This window comes from Citrus clementina, unplaced genomic scaffold (genome assembly GCF_000493195.1).
Source record: "Citrus clementina cultivar Clemenules unplaced genomic scaffold, Citrus_clementina_v1.0 scaffold_9, whole genome shotgun sequence".
Classification (NCBI taxonomy): Eukaryota; Viridiplantae; Streptophyta; class Magnoliopsida; order Sapindales; family Rutaceae; genus Citrus; species Citrus x clementina.
The window spans coordinates 30,788,656-30,811,768 of NW_006261964.1; the positions used below are offsets into that span (position 1 = coordinate 30,788,656).

Sequence of the window (23,113 nt, forward strand, 5' to 3'; positions counted from 1 at the left end):
AATGAGGTGGAATCCCTATCCCCTCCCCATTTCCCCACTTTAATTATTATTTTATTTTTCTAGAACTATTAGTGAATAAATAATAAAATTTAAATGGTAAAATATTAAATATTGGTGTAAAAAAACAAATATCAAAATATTTATACAAATAATATAAATATTAGTAAATATAAAAAGTTTAACGTAATTTAGACTTAACTATAGTCCAAAACCCGCAATCTCACAAGCTCACAATTCACAAATCAAACTTTAAGTCACTCTCCCACAATTTTACTCGTCATTTCCAACTTATTCATTTTGTGACCAGCACCCAACTCGTCCTCATCTCATTATACCTTGGTAGCAAGTGCGTTGTCAGTGGTTGAGTAGCCCATCTCCTCATCAGTTAGCAGCCACACACGTGGCTTCGTCATGCCATAGTCGGTGGTTAAGAGGTATCATTACTTATGAACAGCACTCACGTCAATATCGTATAAAAATCACATTATTTGAATTTTGTTTTGAAAATCATTATTTGAATATTATATATACCAAAAGTTTAAAAGGGTACAATGAAATAAGGCCCATTAATAATCATTCTCATTTTGTTTTATATATTTTAAGTTAAAATAATTAAATTAAGTTTAAAAATTAAAATGATATTTGTTATTTGAGAATCAGATACTCTGGGGAATCTTTTATTATTATTCAAGGAGGAGATAAAGATTCTCTTAAATAATTTTGACCAAGATGAAAAGGAAACAATGATATATATAAAACATCAGAAATACCTACGGGGTAAGAGGGATTTTAATAGGAGATTAGAGGGGTGCTAATAGCTCTGCTCCAATAGGTATCCTGTCCTTTTGTTGAGCCATCTACAAAGTGCCCTTGAATCCCATACCCCAAAATGTAAATATTGCAAGCTCTATCGGCCCATAAGGTCCACAGCAATTTAGTGTTAAATGACGCTTTCACCCGGACCATTTTCCTCTAACGACCATCCTCTCCTTTTCCTCTTTCTTTCGTATCTCAATTTACAGGATCTCTCTTTCGCGCGTCTCAACAGACACACACACACTCTCTCTCTCTCTCAACTCGACAACCTTTTCATCACTTACAATGGAACTAGAAGAAGAAGGAGAGTTTGATAAACTCACCGGAGATTTCACCGACGAAGCATCACAGGCACAATTCAGCAACACGTTTGCTGAGCTTCAAGCTTACTCCTTACGGCTTCTGGAACTTCACCAAAACCCTAATCAAAGCCCTTCCTTTTTCACTTCATTCTTCAATTTCCTCCAAAAATCGTCCGCCCAATCTCTTCAGCCCTTTTTCGAGTATGTTCGCTTATTTATCAACTCAATTTTCTTCCTTTTTTTAAAAATTTAAATTACTTAATTGTTGAATTTATTTTGTTTTGTTCTAGCTATGTGTTGTTTCCGTTGCTGCTTCTACTGGATGCTGCAACTGAATGCAGAAGCAAGGCGAAAGAAGAGCGTAAAATGGGTAGTAAAGTGAGTGATAAAGTGGCTGAAAGTGTTGTTATGTGTTTGGAGCAGCTTCTTAGCAAGTGTTATTTGGGGTCTGTTGATCAGGTTAGTTGTCTAGTTATAATATTGCTTTGAATATTATATGAATTTTTTTTCTTTGAATCAGCTATTTATGTGTTGACGACTTTTTCGTTCATTCGATATATGTTAATTCAAGCGTGCATTGATTTTGATGATGTGTATTTTTAGCATGAGTTTAATGATGTGCTTCTGCAGATGGTTGTGTTGACAACAAAGTTGGCAAAGGCAGCAACGCTTTCGCCATCTGAGGCTTCAGAAGAGTTTCGTGAAGGGGCTATCAAGTGTTTTAGGGCTGTGTTTTCGAGTTTACGCGGGTGCTCTGATAATTTCTGCTCATGCAATCAAATTTTGGGCTTTCCGGAGCTATTGGAGAGTAACACCCTGCAAAGATCGTTTAGTAAAGCTTCCGAATCAGGAGAATGTTTAGTTGCATTTTTGCAGTCACAAGATGCTTCAGTTGCTGTTGGATACTGGCTATCATTTCTGCTCAAAGTACACTGCTTTTTAATTTTTTTTAACTTCTTTTTTTGTTTTTAAATGATAATTGATTCGTTTGTTTTCTAATTTTTTTACCCTTGTTTCTATGAAACTAAATATGGGGTTTGTTTAAAAGGATGCTGATACTGAGGCTGCACGTGGACATCGAGGAAGTGGGAAACTCCGTGTTGAAGCTTTTCTGACCCTACGTTGGCTTGTAGCTAAGGTAATTTTGGGATATGCATCAAAACTGAACAGTGAGAAATTTTAACCTAGGAAAGGTTTTGCTTTTCTGAAAGTTCCACTGAATTTTCTTTCAAATTGACTTGCCCAAGGAACATTTCATTAATCATCCAGGAAAAAAGCTATATTGCAAACTTAGTTGAGTTACGTGTTTTGTTAACTTATCTGAAAATATTAACCTTCTTCTTATATAAATTGTCGGTTAAATCAGAAATATGTTAGCTTGTGGCTTTTGGGCTATGAAAATCCTATTCTAGCTTCTTATGAATAAATACAATTTTTTGTATATGGAAAATTGGACTAATTTTACTGGTTTTGCAGGTTGGCAATGCAGATGCACTGGCTTACTTCTTACCTGGTGTTGTTAGTCAATTTAACAAAGTTTTGCATGTATCGAAAACAATGATAACTGGTGCTGCTGGATCTGTGGAAGCTATTGATCAAGCAATTAGAGGGTTAGCTGAATATCTAATGATAGTCCTCCAGGATGATGTTAATTTATCTGGACTTGATATGCCCAAAAATGTCATTTCTGGTTATGATCCCAACAACAATAAATCTTCCTCGTTTCTGGAAGAGCTACGTCGGTTACGAATTAAACCTGAAGGTCAGAATACAATTGTAGAAGAAGACAATGATGGTGAACTAGTAAACATGATTACTCCCAAATCCGAGTTTAAAGAGCTGTCCACTGATTCTATGAAGAGAAAAGGATCCTTGCATGTGGCTCGCACAAAAGATTGGATTGAGGAAACCTCAGCTCACGTGAATAAATTACTGTGTGCAACTTTTCCTCATGTATGTTCTTACACTTGATTTAATGTTGTTTATCTGAAGTATTAAATACTGCTTTGATGGCCACTTAAATTCTTTCTATGGAAATAATCTTTTATATTCTGTCAGATTTGTGTTCATCCAACGAAGAAGGTGAGAAAAGCACTTCTTGCCGCAATACGAGGACTGTTATCAAATTGCAGTTACACTCTGAAGGATAGCAGATTGATGCTTTTGGTAAGCAGTGTAAAAGAATGAATAAACATATAACCGCCCGTCCACTAACCACCTTTAGGCTCTCATTGCCTGCTGGAAGTTTAATTTTTACATCCCTTTTTTTTGTACTATAAGTCTAGAATACTCAGATTTAGTAGTTATATGGTCATCCTTAAGGCTACTGTACTCATAATAGATCAATAAATAAAATATCAGCCCTTTATTTATAAATTAAAAAAAAAGCCCTGACTGTAGATATAATGTGTAATAGGAAATTTGTGATGAGGAAATGCCTCTGTTGTTATGAAGATGAGCAAAGATGCATATTTAGGAGATTTTCAATTAGTTGTGATTAAAAGCTATTTTTAATCCTAGTCAACAGCCTGAGGAATGAGTGACCTGGACAATGTTTGGTGGATTAGGAATAGGTTTCTATTGTGACAATGCTTGGGTGCATGTTTGATCTCTGATGCCTTTCCCTTACTCATTAATGTAATGCTTGAAAGTAGTTACCCAATTTTTTCTCTACAGGAGATATTACTTTAAGGTGAGTTTGGAACATAGCATTATATAGTATTATGTTATTGTTCATATCAGTTTATTGCTTACCTATGTTTGGAAGTTTTGGAAGCTGCATTATGGTGCACCACAATGTGCTATATTGGAGCATTATGCAAACCCGAAGGGACCTGGGGTTTTGTATAATGCACCAATTTTTGCCTCAATTGAGGCATTAAATATATTTTAATTTTTATTATAATAATAAAATATAAAAATAAATTATAGTATAAAATTATTTAATAGTACTATATTATATTATTGCATAATATTATATTATATATTAATAATTAACAAAACTAATTATTTAATGTAATTAATAAAAAAATAATAATAAATTTAAATAATATTGAATTTAATATTAATATAAAATTAATGCAGTACGGTATAACATCACATGTTGTACAACATTATTATAATATAATACTAATGTAATATAACATAATATAGTGCACCTACATTAAATAATGCAATATAATGTTATCCAATATAGTGTGCCAAACACACCCTTAGTGTTATAGATTGGCCAGTTGGCCATTGACATTTTCCCTGTGTGTTGTGTTGAACCATATTCTCCCTGGTCAAGGCTAGAAATAATTATAGATTATCTACCTGTTTATTTAGCTTGACTGAATTATATCGTTTTAGTTCTGTTAATCAAAAGGCTCTGCATGTTCATCTCTAGTTATTGATGCAGTATAATGAATTTTTTGCTTTCTATTCTGCTTGTTTATTTCGTGTTTGATATCTTTTTATGCATCTAATTATGTAGGAGTGCTTATGTGTCATGGTTGTTGGGGACGACGAAGAGATTTCTGCAGCTGCCCAGGAGTTTCTAGAATGTCTATTCTTGTATAGTGGGAAACATTGTGTGAAATTTGATGTTTCTGATATTTTTGTCAGGTTTGTCCTTTTTCTGAGATTGGACTGTTGGGCTATAAGAGATCATATATAATTATATATAAGCACTAAATTATGTTTCTTGAGCAGGCTTATTGAAATGCTGCCAAAGGTGGTGCTTGGCAGTGACGAATCACTTGCTCTTTCACAAGCTCAAAAATTACTTGTAATCATATACTATTCTGGTCCTCAATTTATGTTGGATCAACTTCAATCTCCGGTATGTGATTGCTTCTCTGATGTCTTCAGTAATCAGGGTCATATTATCTGCTATATTTTAAATGAAAATTTGTCTTGGTATTACTTTTACGTACATCAATTGATAGGTGGCAATGGTCCACTCATCAGTTGTAATGTTGCTAGACATCTGTATTGTGATAAGATAATATCTCTTGTACTTCTGTCGATCCAAAGATCTCATACATGAAGTGAATGGTAGTGTAAATTACTAGTTTAGAAAATAATAAGTAACTTCTTAAATACTTGTCCCCAATATCATCCTTTCTCAGTTATGTTATAAACTGCAGGTTATGACTTAAATTTTGAATGTTTTGAATTTTTGAGTTCAGATGTGATTTTTTCCACTTGTATTATTCATTCATGACACTCTCTTGTATGGAGTGCATAGGTTTCAGCTGCAAGGTTCTTGGATGTATTTACTATTTGCCTTGGTCAGAATTCCGCATTTACTGGCTCTCTTGACAAGCTTATTTTAGCAAGGCCGTCTTCTACTGGATTCCTTCATTCTATTGCTGAGTTGCAAGCTGGTGCCCACTTAACTGATTATGGCCAGACCTTCATAGGTTCAGTTCCATCTGGTATCTCAAAATTAACAGCTATTCAGGAAAAACCAATACAGTGCCCATGGGAGACTATCCGAAAGACATACGAGTTTCCATGTACCCCCTCTTGGTTTGTTACTGTTGGCAGTCAGAAACTATACCAGGCTCTTGCAGGAACTCTCAGACTTGTAGGTTTATCTTTAGTGCCAGGTTATATCAACCCCTGAATTCATTTGTTTTTTCAATTGAATTTCTCTGTGACTTGTGCAGTACTAACACTGATTATCTTTATTTTTGCTTGTTGCTAGACTTTGAAAGTGAAGGGCAATTATCAGTTATTACAGATATTCCACTGGGTCACTTGTGTAGACTGGTTTCTGAGGTGCGTGTGAGGGAGTATAATAAGGAGAGCTGGCAATCATGGTATAATCGAACTGGTTCAGGACATTTATTGCGCCAGGCTGGCACCGCGGCATGTATCATTAATGAGATGCTATTTGGTCTATCAGATGAGGCATTTGATATGTTCACTAAAATGTTTCAGAAGTCCAAGACCGTTAGGGAAGAGGCTCGACAATCTGGTGCAGAATTCACTGATGGTCAACGGTATAAGTTTGGTGAATCTACTTGGAAGACTAAACTGAAGAAGGGTGTAAAAAGTCACTTAATTGATTGTGTTGGTAAAATCATGCATGAGTATGTATCTTCTGAAGTGTGGGATCTTCCAACAGATCGTAAATCTTCTCTTTTACAATCTGACGAAGAAGCTGAAGATATCACTCTGCACTTTTTCCGTGACACAGCAATATTACACCAGGAAATAAGCATTTTCCTTTTTCAGATCTGCATATAGTTTAGCACCTGTTTTGTCAGCTCATCATTACAAAGTATTGATTGTATCTTTGGTTTTCTCAAACAGGTTATTATAGATGGAATAGGCATCTTTGCTCTGTGCCTTGGGAAAGATTTTGCTTCCAGTGGATTTCTTCATTTGTCCCTATATTTGTTGTTGGAGAATCTAGTTAGTTCCAACTCCCAAGTTAGAAGTGCCTCTGATGCTGTTTTGCATGTTCTTTCTGCTACATCTGGCTATCCAACGGTAAGCTTGTGACATATAATCTCTATTTGCTAGGGAATTCTGTAATAAATGACTGATGTTACATTCTTTTTGCAGGTTGGGCACTTAGTATTGGCGAATGCAGACTATGTAATTGATTCTATTTGTCGACAGTTGCGTCATTTGGATCTTAACCCTCATGTACCAAATGTGCTTGCTGCAATGCTTTCATATATTGGAGTAGCTTATAAAATACTGCCTTTACTGGAGGAACCGGTAATTTTTTAATTTTGATAGCTTTTTAGGTCGATTAACCTGCCAAAATTTTGATGCACTGAGAAGGTGGTAATTTTTAAATTTTTTGTACAGATGCGCTCAGTTTCACAGGAACTTCAGATACTTGGCAGGCATCAGCATCCTGATTTAAACATTTCCTTCTTAAAGGTCATTCCTTAAATGTACACATCATATATAATGAATTGCTTGTTTTAGAATGTAGATAGGATTAATTTGCAAAGTCTTAGCAATGAATTTATTAAAAGTTCTGATGAAAAGTATGACTACAAGGTTTTTGGAAGCTTTACGAATGGATTGTAAAGAATAAAAGATATTTCTGCTCGAGTCATGCTATTTTATAAGTGATGAAGCATATTTAGAGGGGTTATGTCAAGATTTAATCCATTTATACATAATTTGGGATGAAACACAGAGAAGGTTGCAAATGAATAACTTTGAAGCTTGAACTAAGCCTTTTTTTCAAGCAAAGGTTAGGGTAACCCTTGATTGAAGTATTGTGTGTGATTACTTGTTCTTGTTCTAATTAAATTATGTTTTGCATAAGGAGGTTATTCCTTTTTTCCTTTTCTAAAAAGAAAGTTATTACTTACTGTCAATGATTTTGTATTTTTAGGCTGTAGCTGAAATTATGAAGGCATCAAAGCATGAGGCAGATTCACTGCCAAGTCAAGCTGAATCTTATCTCATGCGTATCAAGTCCAAAATATCTGAGCAGGGTTCAGGATCATGCTATGATAATGACACTGGTATGTCTCACATGGAACTAGATGATTACTTCTCTGCTAGAAGTGGAAATTCATTTCTGTATACTGTTCTTACATTGATGTCTCCTTTACACTCTCTTCTATTCAATTATTGAATCAGATAAACTGTATTTGTCGTCCTTCATAGGGCTGTTGTAGTTGCTACCTAACCTTAGAAGAGTGGTTAATTAGTTTATTGAGTAAAAAATGACTAGCTTTTGCAATATCCCAAGATATTATCTTATTTTTGTGATAATTATATTATATGTGTAGGAGAATGGGAGAGCATTTTGTACAACTTGAACGATTGCAAAAGATATAGAAGAACTGTGGGATCTATTGCTGGGTCATGTTTAACAACTGCAATTCCTCTTCTAGCTTCAGAAAAGCAGGCGGCTTGCTTGGTGGCCTTGGATATAGTGGAGGTGCTTTTTTCGGCTGTGTTGTTTTCAATATTTTCTCCATGTTTATGTTAATATAATTTTTTATTTAATTTATTAAAATAAAATTTAGATGCTAAAGCAGCAGCTAAAGAAAAATTTTATTGGAAAAGAAAAATAATTTAAGAAACGTGAAACTTTTTCCTGTACAAAGGAGGGAATTTGTTTTTGTTTATAAACTATTCTTAGTAATGTTCTTACCTATGTGTCTGTATGTGTAGAAACTTCTACTGATTTTAGATTAGAAGATTGTGAGAGAAACATTTACTTCAATTTTAGGAGCATAGAATTTGTAGCAGAAAGTGGGGGAAGAGTTACAATTACCTCCAATATTGTCCCATTTTCTGTTTATCCTGAAGAAATTCAATACAAAAAAGAATTCAAAACAAGATGAGACGTCGGTGATTTTACAATGAACTTTCTTTCCAGAATGGCATTGTAACAATTGCAAAAGTGGAAGAAGCCTACAGACACGAAAAGGAGACTAAAGAAGAAATTGAAGAAGTGCTTCGATCAAGTTCAATGTATCATCTTCAAGATAATCTAGATGCAGCTGACGATGGGGCTGATGAGAACAGACTGCTTCCAGCAATGAACAAATTGTGGCCCTTTTTGGTTATTTGCATTCAAAGTAATAACCCTGTGGTGAGTAACAATCGTTTGAACTGTTCAATTTGTTACAAACAGAGGAAAGATCTGCTAGCCTATCCTTATTTTCATCATCTGTTGTCGTTATTTTTAATTCATCATTTCAACAGGCTGTCCGGAGATGTTTAAGTGTGATAAGCAATGTAGTGCAAATCTGTGGAGGGGATTTCTTTTCACGCCGCTTCCACACAGATGGACCCCATTTCTGGAAACTTCTATCCACATCTCCATTTCAGAAAAAGCACAAGTTGAAAGAAGCAAAAGCACCTTTGCTGCTTCCATATCGGAACACTTCAATTTCTTCAGATGATTCTCTGGCAGAAGTTTCCAACATGAAAGTCCAAGTTGCAGTGCTCAATATGATTGCAGATTTGTCCCGAAATGAGAAGAGTGCTTCGGCATTGGAAGTCGTCCTCAAAAAGGTCAGTGGTCTCGTAGTGGGAATAGCTTGTAGCGGTGTTGTAGGGCTTAGAGATGCATCTATAAATGCCTTGAGTGGACTTGCATCAATCGATCCTGATCTCATTTGGCTTCTTCTAGCCGACGTTTACTACTCTTTGAAAAAGAGAAACTTGCCTTCGCCGCCAACCTCAGATTTCCCAGAGATCTCAGAAATTCTTCCCCCATGTTTGTCTCCTAAGGAATATTTGTATGTACAGTATGGAGGGCAGAGTTATGGTTTCGATGTTGACTTTTCTTCTGTAGATACTGTTTTTAGGAAACTGCATGCCCAAAGTTTTAGTTGTCAGATGTACAGCTAAATTTTGTTTCATGAGCCAATTTATTTATTAATTTTCAACACGAAATTTTACTGTTTTGGAGATTTTATTGTTTAATTGAGGCACTAATAGAGAATCCAACGGGTCTAATCTAGCCCGTGCGTTGTGTATAGTAATTTGAATAATCGGAACATCTAGCAAAGAGGAACTTATTGTTTGATTTTGAAAATCAGCATCAGCAATTACAGAAATCAAAGAGATTTAAATGAAACAGAGTCAAACCGAAAAATTTCACTTATAAAGATTAAAAATCTTACTTGTAAAGGCTATATTTCAAGTTACAGTGGTCGGAAAGTTCATCATCCTCTGGAAGTTATGAAGAAGAAAGCTCAGTGTCTTGTTTGATTTGTCTTCCTTCATCACCCAAAAGCAGCAAAAACGCGCAGAAGAGAAATATATTCACCATAAAGGAAAGCTCTTCATCATCTCAAGTTCCGAAAAATAATTCAGTTTCCTCGAAAATCCAGTGATAAAAGGAAGAAAAAAGAGTGTTCTCAGCAATATCAAGTCTTTCAAATTACCCCAGGAAAATCAACTTGCAAACTCGAAGTACTGCAATCCTTCAACATATGCTCAAAACTTGGATGATGATCGTTGCAATAAAGATGATGATCCCAATTATCCCACGTTTTCTTCCAGGTATGCTGCTTCTTTCAAGAACAAGATAACCAACTTGTTACAAAAGCATATATCTGAAGGCATTTGTGATTAAGTTTCCCCGGGGCCTCTACATTATTTGTCTTTCTGACTTATAATATAATACAGTGAATGAAAATGTAAGATGATCATCTCTTATGATAAGATAATCTAATGAATGAATTAATGAACTTAATTTGTGTTTTAACATTATGCTTCATTTTTCTCTCCCACACATCTGCTGCTCATGTCACTACTGAGGCAGTGGCCTAAAAGTCCTAACGTGATCTTTCCAGACCAGACAGACACGAGGCCTGATTGGCCTAGAGTGTTGAGACCGCCTGCAGTTGCCGGTTGCAGCACAGAGCTTTATTTTCAGTTCTGAATCTTGTATTGTATGCATGCAGGAATATATATTAACTCTTGTCCGTGCATGCCCTTTACTCTTTGTTGATTCTTGCAAATCAACGGATGTTATTCCCATTCCTCCGTTCTCATTCTTTGGCTCATCCATCACTTGCATGTTCCTTACTGTTCAGTGCTTTCACTCCACGAGAAGCAAACAAACAGTTCTCCTTCTTTTTTGGTACCATTATTATATATGCCTTATCATTCAGACATTCACCAAGTTCCATGGCGTTCTTGTTAATTATCTTGTATATATAAATGACGAAGGCAACAAAATGAAGATTGCATGTATATAACAAATTAATAATTGGTAAGTATAAATATTCAAACCATGTCAATTTTTGAGAAACTGTATAAAGACAGGCATCCAGGTAGCTGAAAAGATATTGGTCCTTCTATCGTGAAGACGTGTGATGCCAATGTGTCAAAACTCAAAAGATATATACGGTTCCATGCTTGCTTTGTTGTATCAATCTGATGCACAAAGCAATCAAACTCTTCTTGGTTCATGTTTCTCTAGTCTCTTCCTTTTAAGACCATTGTTTTTCAAGACTTTTGTGGGTTCTTTTTTATATTAGCCTTACTTTGAGGGCCCATAAAAAAATACCAGAAAATTACAGACAAGCGCTTGACAGTTGAAGAAAGCCGAAACAGCTCAGTCGTTTTCGAGTTTCAAGTCTCATACACTGATTTGCAAATCACATAACAGTTGCAAATCAAATATGGGAAGCGATAGAAAGTCGAAGGAGAAGAAGAAGAAGAGTAGGAAGAGAAGTTCATCTTCTGATTCTGAAGGTTTCAATTTTCTCCTTTTTTTTTCCTTTTATACGTATCGTAATTCTTTTTATCTGTCAACATTTATTTATTTTTTCGTGATGGTGAATGAGCAGATGAAAGAAGAAGCAAGAAGCATCGAAGTGATAGGAAAGAGAAAGGGAAGGAGAAGAAATCTCACAAGCATCGTTCTGATAAAGGTAACTTTTTTTTCCCTTTTTTGTGTTTCATATTTTCTCTGCCCAGGGTGTTTTATGAACTGAGGTTTAGCTTTATTTTTCGAATATATGATTTTTTTTTTTGGGTAAGTGGGTTCAAATTATTGTTAATCAATAATTATCATCATCGAAGTTTGAAGTTTTTCATTGTTTTTTCCTGCCTAAGATGGAATTCGGGCTGGGGTCTGGTTCTGTTTCTTTGTTTTTCTTCAAAACCAAGGAGAAAAGAAATAACTCTGATGTATTGAGGTTGAGCCCCAGATTATATCACCTGTGGCATGTAGGCTTGATTGAACGTGTATTTTGTCATGTTTTTGGGTGCAATATGATTTAGTACTTAAGCTGCCAGCAGTTGCATATGGAGTTGGTAGTGTGGTTATTTCAATTCTTATATGTTTTGTTACTAAGCTATCCCACATTATGTGTTTTGAGTCATGAAGATATGCCCAATAGGTTCTTAACCATGGATATGTGAAGTATTTAAGCTGGAGTCTGGTTGCTACAGGTTTTTTTTGCTAAGGTTTCGATCTATGTTGCTAACTAACTACAGATAGATAGTGTTTGATTTAATTGAAGTGTTTGACATTCTTCTTAGAGTAATTGGAATTCTAGATTTGTGTGAACACCTTGGTTATATCTTTCCCTCATTAATTCCAATCTAATTTCGGATGTTAGCTTTTCAGCTAGCCTTATTGGTGATTTGCAAGTATTATAGTGCAAAGGCTCAAACAAGAGTATCTGTTAGGAAGCTTGTAAGGTTCATGTAAAACGTATGGTTGAGTTTTTGTATAGTTCAAGTCCAATGAAGATAGGGTGTGATTGGAAGTTTAAATTGGATGCTAGTCTGAAACTGGAGCTCCATGACTAAAGATTATATAGAATTACCAAATCTTTAGAAGTAGAGAGAATCAATGAAGGTAGACCCCAGTGGTGACAAAAGTTTCATTATCCCAGGACTTCTCAGGCAAAGACTTCGTGAGAGTTGGAGGGCATTACAGCTCCTACATCTAGGTCCTTTAACTGGATTTTTCTTTCTCTGTTTGTTTGTCTTCAGTCCTGTTTAATTTTCTATCTTTGTTATGCTTATGTCAGGGTTACAGTTTACTGAAGTCATTATGGATCTTAAACAGGAATGTAATTCAAATGACATTGGGACAGGCAACCAAATCCAACATACCAAACAAATGAGTCAAAATCAGTCTGAGTCTTTATGTAGTGAAGGGTTGAGTTCATCAGATGAAATCTGTGCTGCTCTGGACAAATTCAGTAATATATTTAAGAAAGTAATGGAGAGATTCAATAAGAATATGGAAAAGCTGGTTGAAATACTGTCCAAAAAAGATGAAATGGTTCTCCAATTCATAGTTGATGAGCTCGTAAGAATGGGGATTCCTTTTGCAGATTAATTTTCTTACTGAAAGCATGTACTGTTCAACCCATGAATGTCGCAATATTTAAGTCATGTGATGATTCAAAGAGAAAGGAATTTGTTAGGATACTCTTGAGTGAGAGAGCTGTTGGTTGAAATGTGTCATGTGGTAGAACACAAATCTGTTTGTGAGGTCCTTTTGTTTCTTATTAATCAAGAGTGAAGCTAGGTTACTTTTTGGATAGTCCATAGAGGAGTTCCTGTTTCATGTTTGTATTTGGCTGCTCATTAGACCGAAGATGGTGTTTCGGTAAATGTAAAGAAGGATGTTAGCGTGATTTAATGAACAAATTATGACTTCAACTATCTTTGCTATCAACATGAATGATGTTATAATCATATTAAAATATCTTACTTATCGAGTGGATAACTATGTTACTAATTATTTTTCAGCATGGTGTTTGGCTTCGTGGATCATTCAGTTGGTGATTTTATTGGCAGATGATGTGAATATAGAAATATTGTTGTTGATAGGCAGTGAATACATCGGAAGCACAAGAACACATGAGACAAACTGAAATTTTATCTTGTTTCATTAGTGAACTTTAGAGTTTATGAATCAAAATTTGTTATTTAAGACAAGTCGATTGTAGTCTAGTTTGAGCCTGCAATAAATACAGGACTTCATTATCATGAAAAGGGTCTAGTAGCTTTAACTTTTTTTTGAGTTTCAACCAGATTCATTTGGTTTCACAGAATCTATTCATGATCTGCTGAGCATGGTGATAGCAAGTAAATTACTAACAGGCTTAAAACTTTATCCAGAATGACTAGTTTGAAATTGTAATTAGCTGATTGATATTGTATGAACCATCCATTTCTTCTAACATGGGCCATTTTAGAGTATCTTAATTATTCATTATTTTTCATGATAAGTATATTCACTCCAGAATTGTGTTATGTTGACATGCTGCTTCTTGCAGAAAAAAAGTCAAGGGATAAGCATCATAAAGGCGATCGCCGCTCGGTGAGTTTTGTGATTCTGCAACTTAAATTTGTTGTGTATGAATTGGCAAATTGTGAGCTTAGGAGTAGTTTTCCTAGAGTTATGTTTCTTAAACTTAGTAGATTGAACTTGAACTTGTGTTTTGTGTGACAAATGACAACCGGGGTTGGTTGTATACTCGTATTTAAATTTCTCTAAGGTTTATATACTTAATTAACTCTCATTCCTGCAGAATTGCGAGTTTCAAGAGCTAACAAATGAGGACTACTTCTCTAAGAACAATGAATTTGCTACCTGGTTAAAAGAAGAGAAAAAACTGTTTTTCTCTGATCTATCATCCGACTCTGCACGCGAATATTTTTCTGACTTTGTCAAGGCATGGAACAAGCAGAAACTCGATTCCCGATACTACGAAGGCATTTCAAGTGGCCCTCGATCAGCCCATAGCTGGAAGTTCAAGTAATAGTGTAGAAGAAAAACTCTAGTTTCTCAGTCTCACTGCATTTTATTTTTTTTGCTGGTTTTGTAAATGCTGATTTGCAGTTTTCTTTGAAATGAGCAGTATATTTCTATACTGAGCTCTGAATAATCCTTAAGAAGAGCAGTAGCTGGATTCCTTTCCCAGTTTTTAGTGTTATGTGATCGAGTTATGGGAAGGCACCATTTAATAGTTTTGCCCCTTTTATTTTCTTGGCACAATTTAATTTAACTTATTGATCCTGGAAAATTTTGTGATGATTGTTTTTTGTTTTGGCTCTTATTACCTTTTATAATAATGTACGTTACATAACTGATTCACAACCTTTTCATGAAAATCTAACAGCTGTGAAAAAAACATAATTCTATTATCTTATATTTTTATAACTGTTAGATTTTTATCAAACGATTGTGAGACAGTTATATATTTTATATTATTATGTAAGGTAACAAGTGCCGTTTGTTTTTATTTTAAATATATGTACTTTAAAAGTGATTTAATGAAATGTGATAAATGTTTTAATGATACTCTATTATCTAATGATATCTGTGGAGAGAAAAGGACACGATATTGGAAAAATTTTGCCTTTTGAATTAAATGGTTTCTGAATGTAATATCAAAATTTGTGTTTATGTTGAATGACAACTAAAAGTATAAAACCAATCGTATTAAAATAGAAATCCTGACCCCCTTTGTTACTAATTTCTATTTATTTAAGACATTAATGTACTGTACTCTATTGCATCATTCAAAAACAGATGAAAATTCACTAATAAAAAAAGAAAAAGAAAAATAATTACTTAAATGGTAAATGAACTTTTTACTTATAATATAACCTGAAAACTTACGAACATCGCAACATTTTTTTCAATTGAAAATTTTTAGAAAAGTCCCTATTTTCTGAAATAATTCATTTAATCGACGTATTTGTCATATTAAGCGTTTAGGTCCTCGATTAGTGATTTCACAAAAATTCCACCTATCCTTCGAACTTCAGACACAGAAGCACGTTCTGGTTCACTTTAGTTCAAGCTGTGAGACTTGCAATAAAGAACCAGAGCTGGCGTGGTGCAACCGAAAGCTCTCAGCTTTCAAGCTCAAAAACCCATCAGTGCTCTTATTTTCCCGCGAAAATAAGTTGAAGCACAAACACATTTCAACGGCAACAGTCTCATGTCTAATCAAAGAAGAAGAACAGGAACTACACAGACACCATGGCTTTATTTCCTTTCTCAACCACCCGGACCCCGAAATATCATGCTTCTATCAAAAGGGTTTTTCCCAAATCACTAACGAATCCGTTGGCAAAGCATTGCATGCACTTTGCATAAAGGGTTTGGTGAGTTTTAGTGTGTTCTATAACAATACATTGATCAATATGTACTTCAAGTTTGGTTGCCTGGGGTATGCTCGCTACGTGTTTGATAAAATGGGTGAGAAAAATGATGCTTCTTGGAATAACACGATGTCGGGGCTTGTTCGATTGGGATTGTATCAAGAATCGGTTGGATTTTTTAATGAAATGTTGAGTTTTGGTGTTAGGCCAACCGGGGTTTTGATTTCTAGCTTGTTAAGTGCATGTGATTGGTCCGGGTTTATGGTTAGTGAAGGAATTCAAGTGCATGGTTTTAGTGTTAAAGTTGGTCTATTGTGTGATGTTTTTGTGGGTACTTCTCTATTGCATTTTTATGGGACATATGGGCATATTAATAAGGCTAGGAGAGTGTTTGAGGAGATGCCCGTTAGGAATGTTGTATCTTGGACTTCATTGATGGTTGCATATTTGGATAATTTGAGTCCGATAGAAGTCGTAGATTTGTATCGGTATATGAGACGCGAAGGAGTTTGTTGCAATGAGAACACATTTGCAGCAGTGATTACTTCTTGTGGTTTAACAGAAAATGATTTGTTGGGATATTTATTTCTTGGACATGTTATAAAGTTTGGATTTCATTATACTGTTCCTGTGGCAAACTCTCTTATATCAATGTTTGGTAATTTTGGTAGTGTAAAAGAGGCTCGCTGTATTTTTGACAGCATGCATGTACGAGACACGATTTCATGGAATTCAATGATTTCTGTATATTCACATAGTGGTCTTTGTGATCAGTCGCTAAAATGTTTCCATTGGATGCGTCATGTTGGTCAGGAAATAAACTCTACTACGTTTTCCACTCTGTTATCTGCTTGTGGTTCTGTGGATAATTTGAAGTGGGGCAGAGGAATTCATGGTCTGGCAGTTAAGTTAGCTCTGAATTCAAATGTTTGGGTTTGCAACACTCTTCTGGCTATGTATTCTGAGGCTGGAAGATCTGAGGATGCAAAGTTTGTATTTCAAGAAATGTCCGAGAGAGATTCAGTCTCATGGAATTCCTTAGTTGCCTCCCATGTTCAGGATGAGAAGTACATAGATGCCTTGAAAATTTTCTCAAATATGCTGCAGAAGCAAAGATTAGTGAACTATGTGACTTTTACCAGTGCATTAGCTGCCTGTTCAGATCCGGGTTTTGTTGTTCAAGGCAAGATTATTCATGCTCTTGTAATTACTATGGGGCTACATGATAATTTGATTGTTGGCAATGCATTAGTTAGCATGTATGCTAAATCTGGTATGATGAGCGAAGCAAAACAGGTCTTTCGAATTATGCCCAAGCGAGATACAGTGACTTGGAATGCTCTCATTGGTGGCCATTCCGAGAAAGAAGAACCTGATAAGGCATTGAAAGCTTATAAACGAATGAGAGAAGAAGGGACACCTATGAACTACATTACATTTGCAAATGTTCTTGGTGCTTGTTTGAATCCCGGTGATTTGCTTATACACGGCATGCCAATCCACACGCACATAGTTTTAACAGGATTTGAATCACATAAGTATGTGCAGAATTCTCTTATCACAATGTATGCCAAGTGTGGGGATCTCAATTCGAGTAACTACATCTTTGAAGGATTAGCTGAAAAGAATTCAGTCACCTGGAATGCCATGATTGCTGCAAATGCCCTCCATGGCCAGGGTGAAGAAGTTTTAAAACTTCTTGTTAAAATGAGACACACGGGAGTATATTTTGATCGGTTCAGCTTGTCTGAGGGCCTTGCTGCTGCTGCTAAGCTGGCCGTATTGGAGGAAGGCCATCAGCTTCATGGCTTGGCCACTAAACTTGGATTTGACTTGGATCCCTTTGTTACAAATGCTGCAATGGATATGTATGGAAAGTGCGGGGAAATTGGTGATGTGCTAAGAATTGCTCCCCAGCCAGTGGATCGTCCTCGGTTATCATGGAATATATTGATATCAGTTTTTGCCAGACATGGGTATTTCCAGAAGGCTATTGAAACCTTTGATGAAATGCTGAAATACGTAAAACCTGATCATGTTACCTTTGTCTCTCTTCTCTCTGCATGTAATCATGGGGGTCTGGTGGATAAAGGCCTCCAATACTACAATACAATGACCACAGAGTTTGGTGTCCCAGCAGGAATAGAGCATTGTGTATGCATCATTGATCTTCTTGGACGCTCAGGGAGGCTTGCCGAAGCTGAAACTTTCATCAACAAAATGCCAGTTACTCCAAATGACCTTGTGTGGCGAAGTTTGTTGGCTTCGAGTAAAATCCATGGTAACGTGGAGCTTGCAAAGAAGGCTGCTGAACATCTTTTTGAGTTGGACCCATCGGATGACTCAAGTTATGTTCTTTATTCAAATGTCTGTGCAGCTACTGGAAGGTGGGATGATGTTGAGAATGTAAGAAGGCAAATGGGATGGAACAAAATTAAAAAGAAGCCGGCATGCAGTTGGGTGAAGTCAAAAGATGGGGTAAATTCATTTGGAATGGGAGATCATTCCCATCCAGATACTGAGCATATATATGCAAAGTTGGAAGAGCTTAAGAAGATGATTAAGGAAGCAGGTTATGTTCCTGATACAAGCTTTGCATTGCAAGATACTGATGAAGAACAAAAAGAGCACAATCTTTGGAACCACAGTGAGAGACTTGCCCTTGCATTTGGTTTGATAAATAGCCCAGAAGGTTCAACCATCAGAATTTTTAAGAACCTTCGTGTTTGCAGTGATTGTCATTCTGTTTACAAGTTTATTAGCAAGATTGTCCGGCGTAGAATCATATTGAGAGACCCTTATCGGTTTCACCATTTTTATGGTGGCGAGTGTTCTTGTTTAGATTATTGGTGATAATACTATACAGAGATGATAGAACATTAGTCAATGTATTAATGAGCGACAATGTTGCAGATAGGTAGTTGATTCTACATATGCTTGATGGCATTTTGTTTAAGGCAGACTATGACAAAAAATTCTTTAAAGCAATATAACTAACTATTCATGTATCAATATATCATTTGATGTACTTAACTTCCAATTTGTGCAGGCTTCTAGAACTAACTGAACCAATTTGAAATCACCTGAGTGAAGTAATTTCTAACTACTGTTACCAGATGAGAGTTTGACAGCTCCAATTTCATAGGCACATAGCATTTTAGTTCTTTAAAATGGGGATACAAAGCAATAAAGCAGCTTGTAATAGGCGACCACGACGGTACTAGAAATTTGTTTATAAAATCCATTGACATTTTGGCCAGAGCTTTATCTTAAAACAAATTTAAGGGTGGCAGTTTACTGAAATCAAAGACAGGCTAAACATGTTCCGCTTCGAGGTATAAATTAGAAACTCAAGACCATAATTCATCTTGATAAGAGAGTTAAGTACTCGCGAATTAAAAGAGAAGAAACCGAATTAAATCTTAAATTCTTCCATCAAAACGAATAAAACCTCCAATTCTTTCATCAAAACTACAGGTAGTTCCACTACTGATCACATTAAAGTCCATATGCTTGCTTAACAAAATCTCCAATTTCTTCATCAAAACTACAGATAGTTCCACTACTGATCACATTAATGTCTGTAGGGCTTGCTTAGGACTTTCATTTTATCATATTCAATCATCTCTGACAAACGAACATCAAATAACATTCTTCTGCTTTCTTCAATAGAGGAAAAGTAATTTACTCCACTTCAGCCAAGTAATCACGAATTTCATTTGGAGTCAATACTCTGCATTACATTAAAAGAAAAGATCAGCTAAAAGAATCTGGATACTTTCATCACGACAATGAAAAGGATTGAATGTTTAGAGCAAAGCTAAATTTTCACAAACTGATTTTCCAATGGATTTTGGTCTCAAATAAGGCAAATATATAATTCCCCAAGAGGCCAAGCATGTTCAATAGGAATTCAATAGGAAAAAAACTGTATTGACAAATATGGCCTGTGTGAACACGGGAATGCATGCACGCACAAACCATCAAGCAGATACACATAAGGGGAAGATAAACAAGGCAACTTGCCTGAACTCTTTCTTTTCACCAATTATGCCAATCTCAATGTTTTTTTCAGAAATCTGTCCTTCAAACCTACATGTAGAAAAAGACAGCTACGTTAGGCAGTTAACTTGGAAGAACCAATCTTTATAAATATGGAATAGGAATCATGAAACAAGCTTTCAATTAAATATAAACACAACATAAAGACAATTAATCATTCGACTACATTAAAGGCAAGCACCTTTATAACATCACAAGAAAATTGATGATGGAATATATAGGGGAGGTGTGAGCTTCTTGGATGCCATTCATGAAAAGGGACCCTCGTAATTATCATACAAATAAATTTCTCCATCTCATTAATGGAGAAGAAAAGTTAGAAGCCTACCCTTCCTTTAGTGTCAATATTGCCGTGTGGACAGCATCATCGAGCTCCATTTCCTCTACATACCTATAAAACAATCAAAGAACATTCAAAATTATGACTGAAAAAAGTTGGACAGGAACAACATAAGTAGAAAAAAAAAATTCAAGGGTTGGAAACTAACAGAAGTTCCTGAAGATATAATTACATTTACATGATTTGGGGTCCAAATACACAAATTTTACATAAGCGGAGTTCCGTTACTATGGCTGGTTCCATGGTTGCTCACAACAACCAGTAACTCATGGTATTTACAAAAAACTACCAGAGAAGGCATCATTTAAAATGTTCTTCAAAATCGCACTTACCTCTTCTCAAGAAATGTCTTTGCATTGGAGACATTTTTCCCCATTGCTGAAGCTTTCCAGGAGAAATATGAACCTGAAGGATCCACCTATACCAAAATTCACATAATAAAAACTAAAAGGATTCCATAGTTTATGGGGAGAATTGGCAATACTGTTCCAAAAACTGGATAAGGGAAACTGAGGTACCTGATACAACTGCGGACCTTTGTCATCATAACCTGCAACCAGCAATGAGACTCCAAAAGGCCTCACACCACTAACAAAAAGAATCAAACAAATCAGCATTAAGACAGAAAAAGAAGGCACATATGTGGTCAATGCTTCTTTGACTTTAATATTCAATAGGCATCTGCCCACTACTTTACAAATCTCAAGCTTCAGACAAATATGTTCACAAATAGGATACTATAAGAGTTTTCTTTCCTCTTACTGAGAAATGTAAACTACCAGATACAATAGGTTTCAAATAAGTTAGCATAAACAGGCTTGATCAACCCTGGTATAAGTAATCTGCTAAAGAAAACAACTCTGGTGACAAGGTATAATTACCCTGACTGAGTGAACTCCTGCATCACAGCAGCAGTTTCTCTTACAAGTTGTGTAACAGGAATTGGCTCCTGCATAACACCAACAAAACATTACATATAGATTCACAGTGATAAAAGTATTCAAGCTATACTCAAGTGAATCCTATCAAGTAACTATAGAACAAGATTCAGTATTTATTTATATGGAGTATGGATCAATGTTGCTTCACCATATAGGTTCAGAATGTGAAAATCCAGCTTTAAATGGATAGGTACATATGAATAAATATTCAAAATTTAGATAATGTGAACACCATAGAAGGGGGAAAAAATATAAAAAGCAATGGGGACCAGAGTGGTACTTTGTATAATCGGTGATATTGCTCTGCCTGCTTCCTACTTTTTCGAACAAGGACCCGAAAATCGGGACCCATCCCACTGCACCACAAGTAAGAGAAGATAAACTCAGTAAGGTTTGCTCTGTCCAAAACAACTTCATAGCCACCACAAATGAAAAAGGATAAACATTCTTCTGAGGTGGATTCAAGATTAAAGAAGTTACAAAGCCATAGATCACTACGCTGCATACATATTTTGCAATAAATACTAACAGTGAAATAAAATAGATGACAAAAGCAATAGCCATATCTAACAAATAGCACACACATTATTGAGGAAATATAACACTAAATTCACAGTACTATTATTGTATATTTTATCTTAAAAAACATCCAGACATGAAGGAGAAAAAAAACCTGTATACAACTCCAATGTTTGGTGTTAATGACTGAATCTTATGAACCTACAATCAGTGAAACAACGATATCATAACTCAAGCTCAGTACACTGCAACAAAATACAAGAGGATACAACAAATAGATTGGAAAAAAAAAAATTTACTCACAGATGATTCATCAACCAAAATAGACGGTAGTTTCTTCTCCGTAGCAATGACAACACCATTAGAAGCTGCAACCATAAGCCAAAAGTAATTAGCATTAGAAAAAAAAAACCCAATTAATAAACGTAGTTAATAGTCAAATCTCTTAAACAATTTGTCAAAATCACCTTTGATTCCCAGAGATGTTTGGCCGGATCCAACAGCTGTTAAGGCATGTTCAATCTGAACAAGCTTCCCAGAAGGACTGCGACATCACAGTTACATAAATCATAGTAAAATTAATTGCTATTTTTAAAAATCAAATATTTTTTTTTAAACTCAATAAAAGCAGATAGATTGTAAGTTTATACCTGAAAGTGGTCAAAGAGAACGAATACTGACTATCACCCATTTTTTTTAAATTAAAAAAGCCTGCAAAATAAATTAAGTTTTAATCAGACAACTGAAACTTCGGAACAATTCATAAAACCACAAGCGATTAACTGATGAACATCAACCTAAGGTTTACGTTCGTACTTTTTTTTTTTAATGATTTTGAATTTCAACAAAATGCAATGCCATTTAGGGTTTATACGGAACTGAAACAACTAAGTCTTAGAGCGGGAGTAGTTAGCTTACCTCGGAGATCGAATCGAAATCAGAGTGGTAATTTACGAAAGAGAGAGTCGCAAAGTCAGTGCTTTTCTAGTGCCAGGTTTCTTGAAGAGGGGGACACGATTGTACAAAGCAAACAAGCGGCGTCGTTTTATGATGTCTTAACTATTTTCATCGGACCTGGAAAGAATATGCGGATAATAACAGTAGGATCCCTAATATTTGTCAAAATCTCGTACTTAGAGAAAGTTTTCTTTTTATAGTCACACCGGTATCTGCCGTGAGGGGTAATTTTTAAAAACCTCCCTCCCTGAGGTTTGGGCTTGTTGCAAGTAGATGGCGAGAATTTATTTATTTGTAAAAAATTCTCTACCGTCAGTTAACTTTAACATTGACCGTTAGTTGACTGTGTAAAGATAATATTACCCTTAACAACAATTTATAGATAGAAATAACTAAAAAAAATTAAAATTATTGATGCGAAAAGCACAAACTCTATTTTTTGACAATTTTATCCTTGTTAATTCCAAAGATTTACAATATCATAGGTAAAGATTATAACTATTTTATTTTCAAGTTTTTAATTTTATCTTTTTTATAGGAACTTTAAGAAAATATTAATAATTTAAAGAGAATTTTTTAATTTTTTAATTTTATCTTTCTTG

At 35.3% G+C, this 23,113-nt stretch overlaps 3 protein-coding genes across 3 annotated transcripts; 2 read left to right on the top strand and 1 right to left on the bottom strand.

Moving 5' to 3' along the window:
* The first annotated feature begins 990 nt into the window (after nucleotides 1-990).
* Nucleotides 991-9,509, top strand: LOC18033289. The gene is made up of 17 exons (XM_024179592.1): nucleotides 991-1,319; nucleotides 1,409-1,577; nucleotides 1,749-2,045; nucleotides 2,167-2,256; nucleotides 2,595-3,071; nucleotides 3,177-3,284; nucleotides 4,594-4,724; nucleotides 4,812-4,941; nucleotides 5,350-5,713; nucleotides 5,812-6,320; nucleotides 6,423-6,602; nucleotides 6,678-6,836; nucleotides 6,930-7,004; nucleotides 7,471-7,603; nucleotides 7,874-8,025; nucleotides 8,470-8,685; nucleotides 8,799-9,509. Exons 1-17 carry the CDS (start codon nucleotides 1,102-1,104, stop codon nucleotides 9,447-9,449), a joined length of 4,059 nt encoding a protein of 1,352 aa, XP_024035360.1. The 5' UTR covers nucleotides 991-1,101; the 3' UTR covers nucleotides 9,450-9,509.
* A 1,586-nt stretch (nucleotides 9,510-11,095) lies between these two features.
* On the top strand, nucleotides 11,096-18,647 carry LOC18031444 (pentatricopeptide repeat-containing protein At3g24000, mitochondrial). The gene is given in 5 exon segments (XM_006422177.2): nucleotides 11,096-11,306; nucleotides 11,402-11,485; nucleotides 13,856-13,899; nucleotides 14,111-14,343; nucleotides 15,389-18,647. Coding segments are annotated over 5 exon segments (3,591 nt in total). The 5' UTR covers nucleotides 11,096-11,233; the 3' UTR covers nucleotides 18,546-18,647.
* Nucleotides 18,648-19,013: 366 nt separating this feature from the next.
* On the bottom strand, nucleotides 19,014-22,568 carry LOC18033117 (proteasome subunit alpha type-2-A). The gene is made up of 12 exons (XM_006422179.2): nucleotides 22,473-22,568; nucleotides 22,205-22,265; nucleotides 22,022-22,098; nucleotides 21,858-21,922; nucleotides 21,709-21,755; nucleotides 21,316-21,391; nucleotides 20,976-21,043; nucleotides 20,613-20,682; nucleotides 20,427-20,512; nucleotides 20,083-20,145; nucleotides 19,719-19,784; nucleotides 19,014-19,425 (listed from the first exon to the last, which is right to left on the bottom strand). Exons 2-12 carry the CDS (start codon nucleotides 22,243-22,245, stop codon nucleotides 19,377-19,379), a joined length of 708 nt encoding a protein of 235 aa, XP_006422242.1. The 5' UTR covers nucleotides 22,246-22,265; nucleotides 22,473-22,568; the 3' UTR covers nucleotides 19,014-19,376.
* Nucleotides 22,569-23,113: the final 545 nt, after the last annotated feature.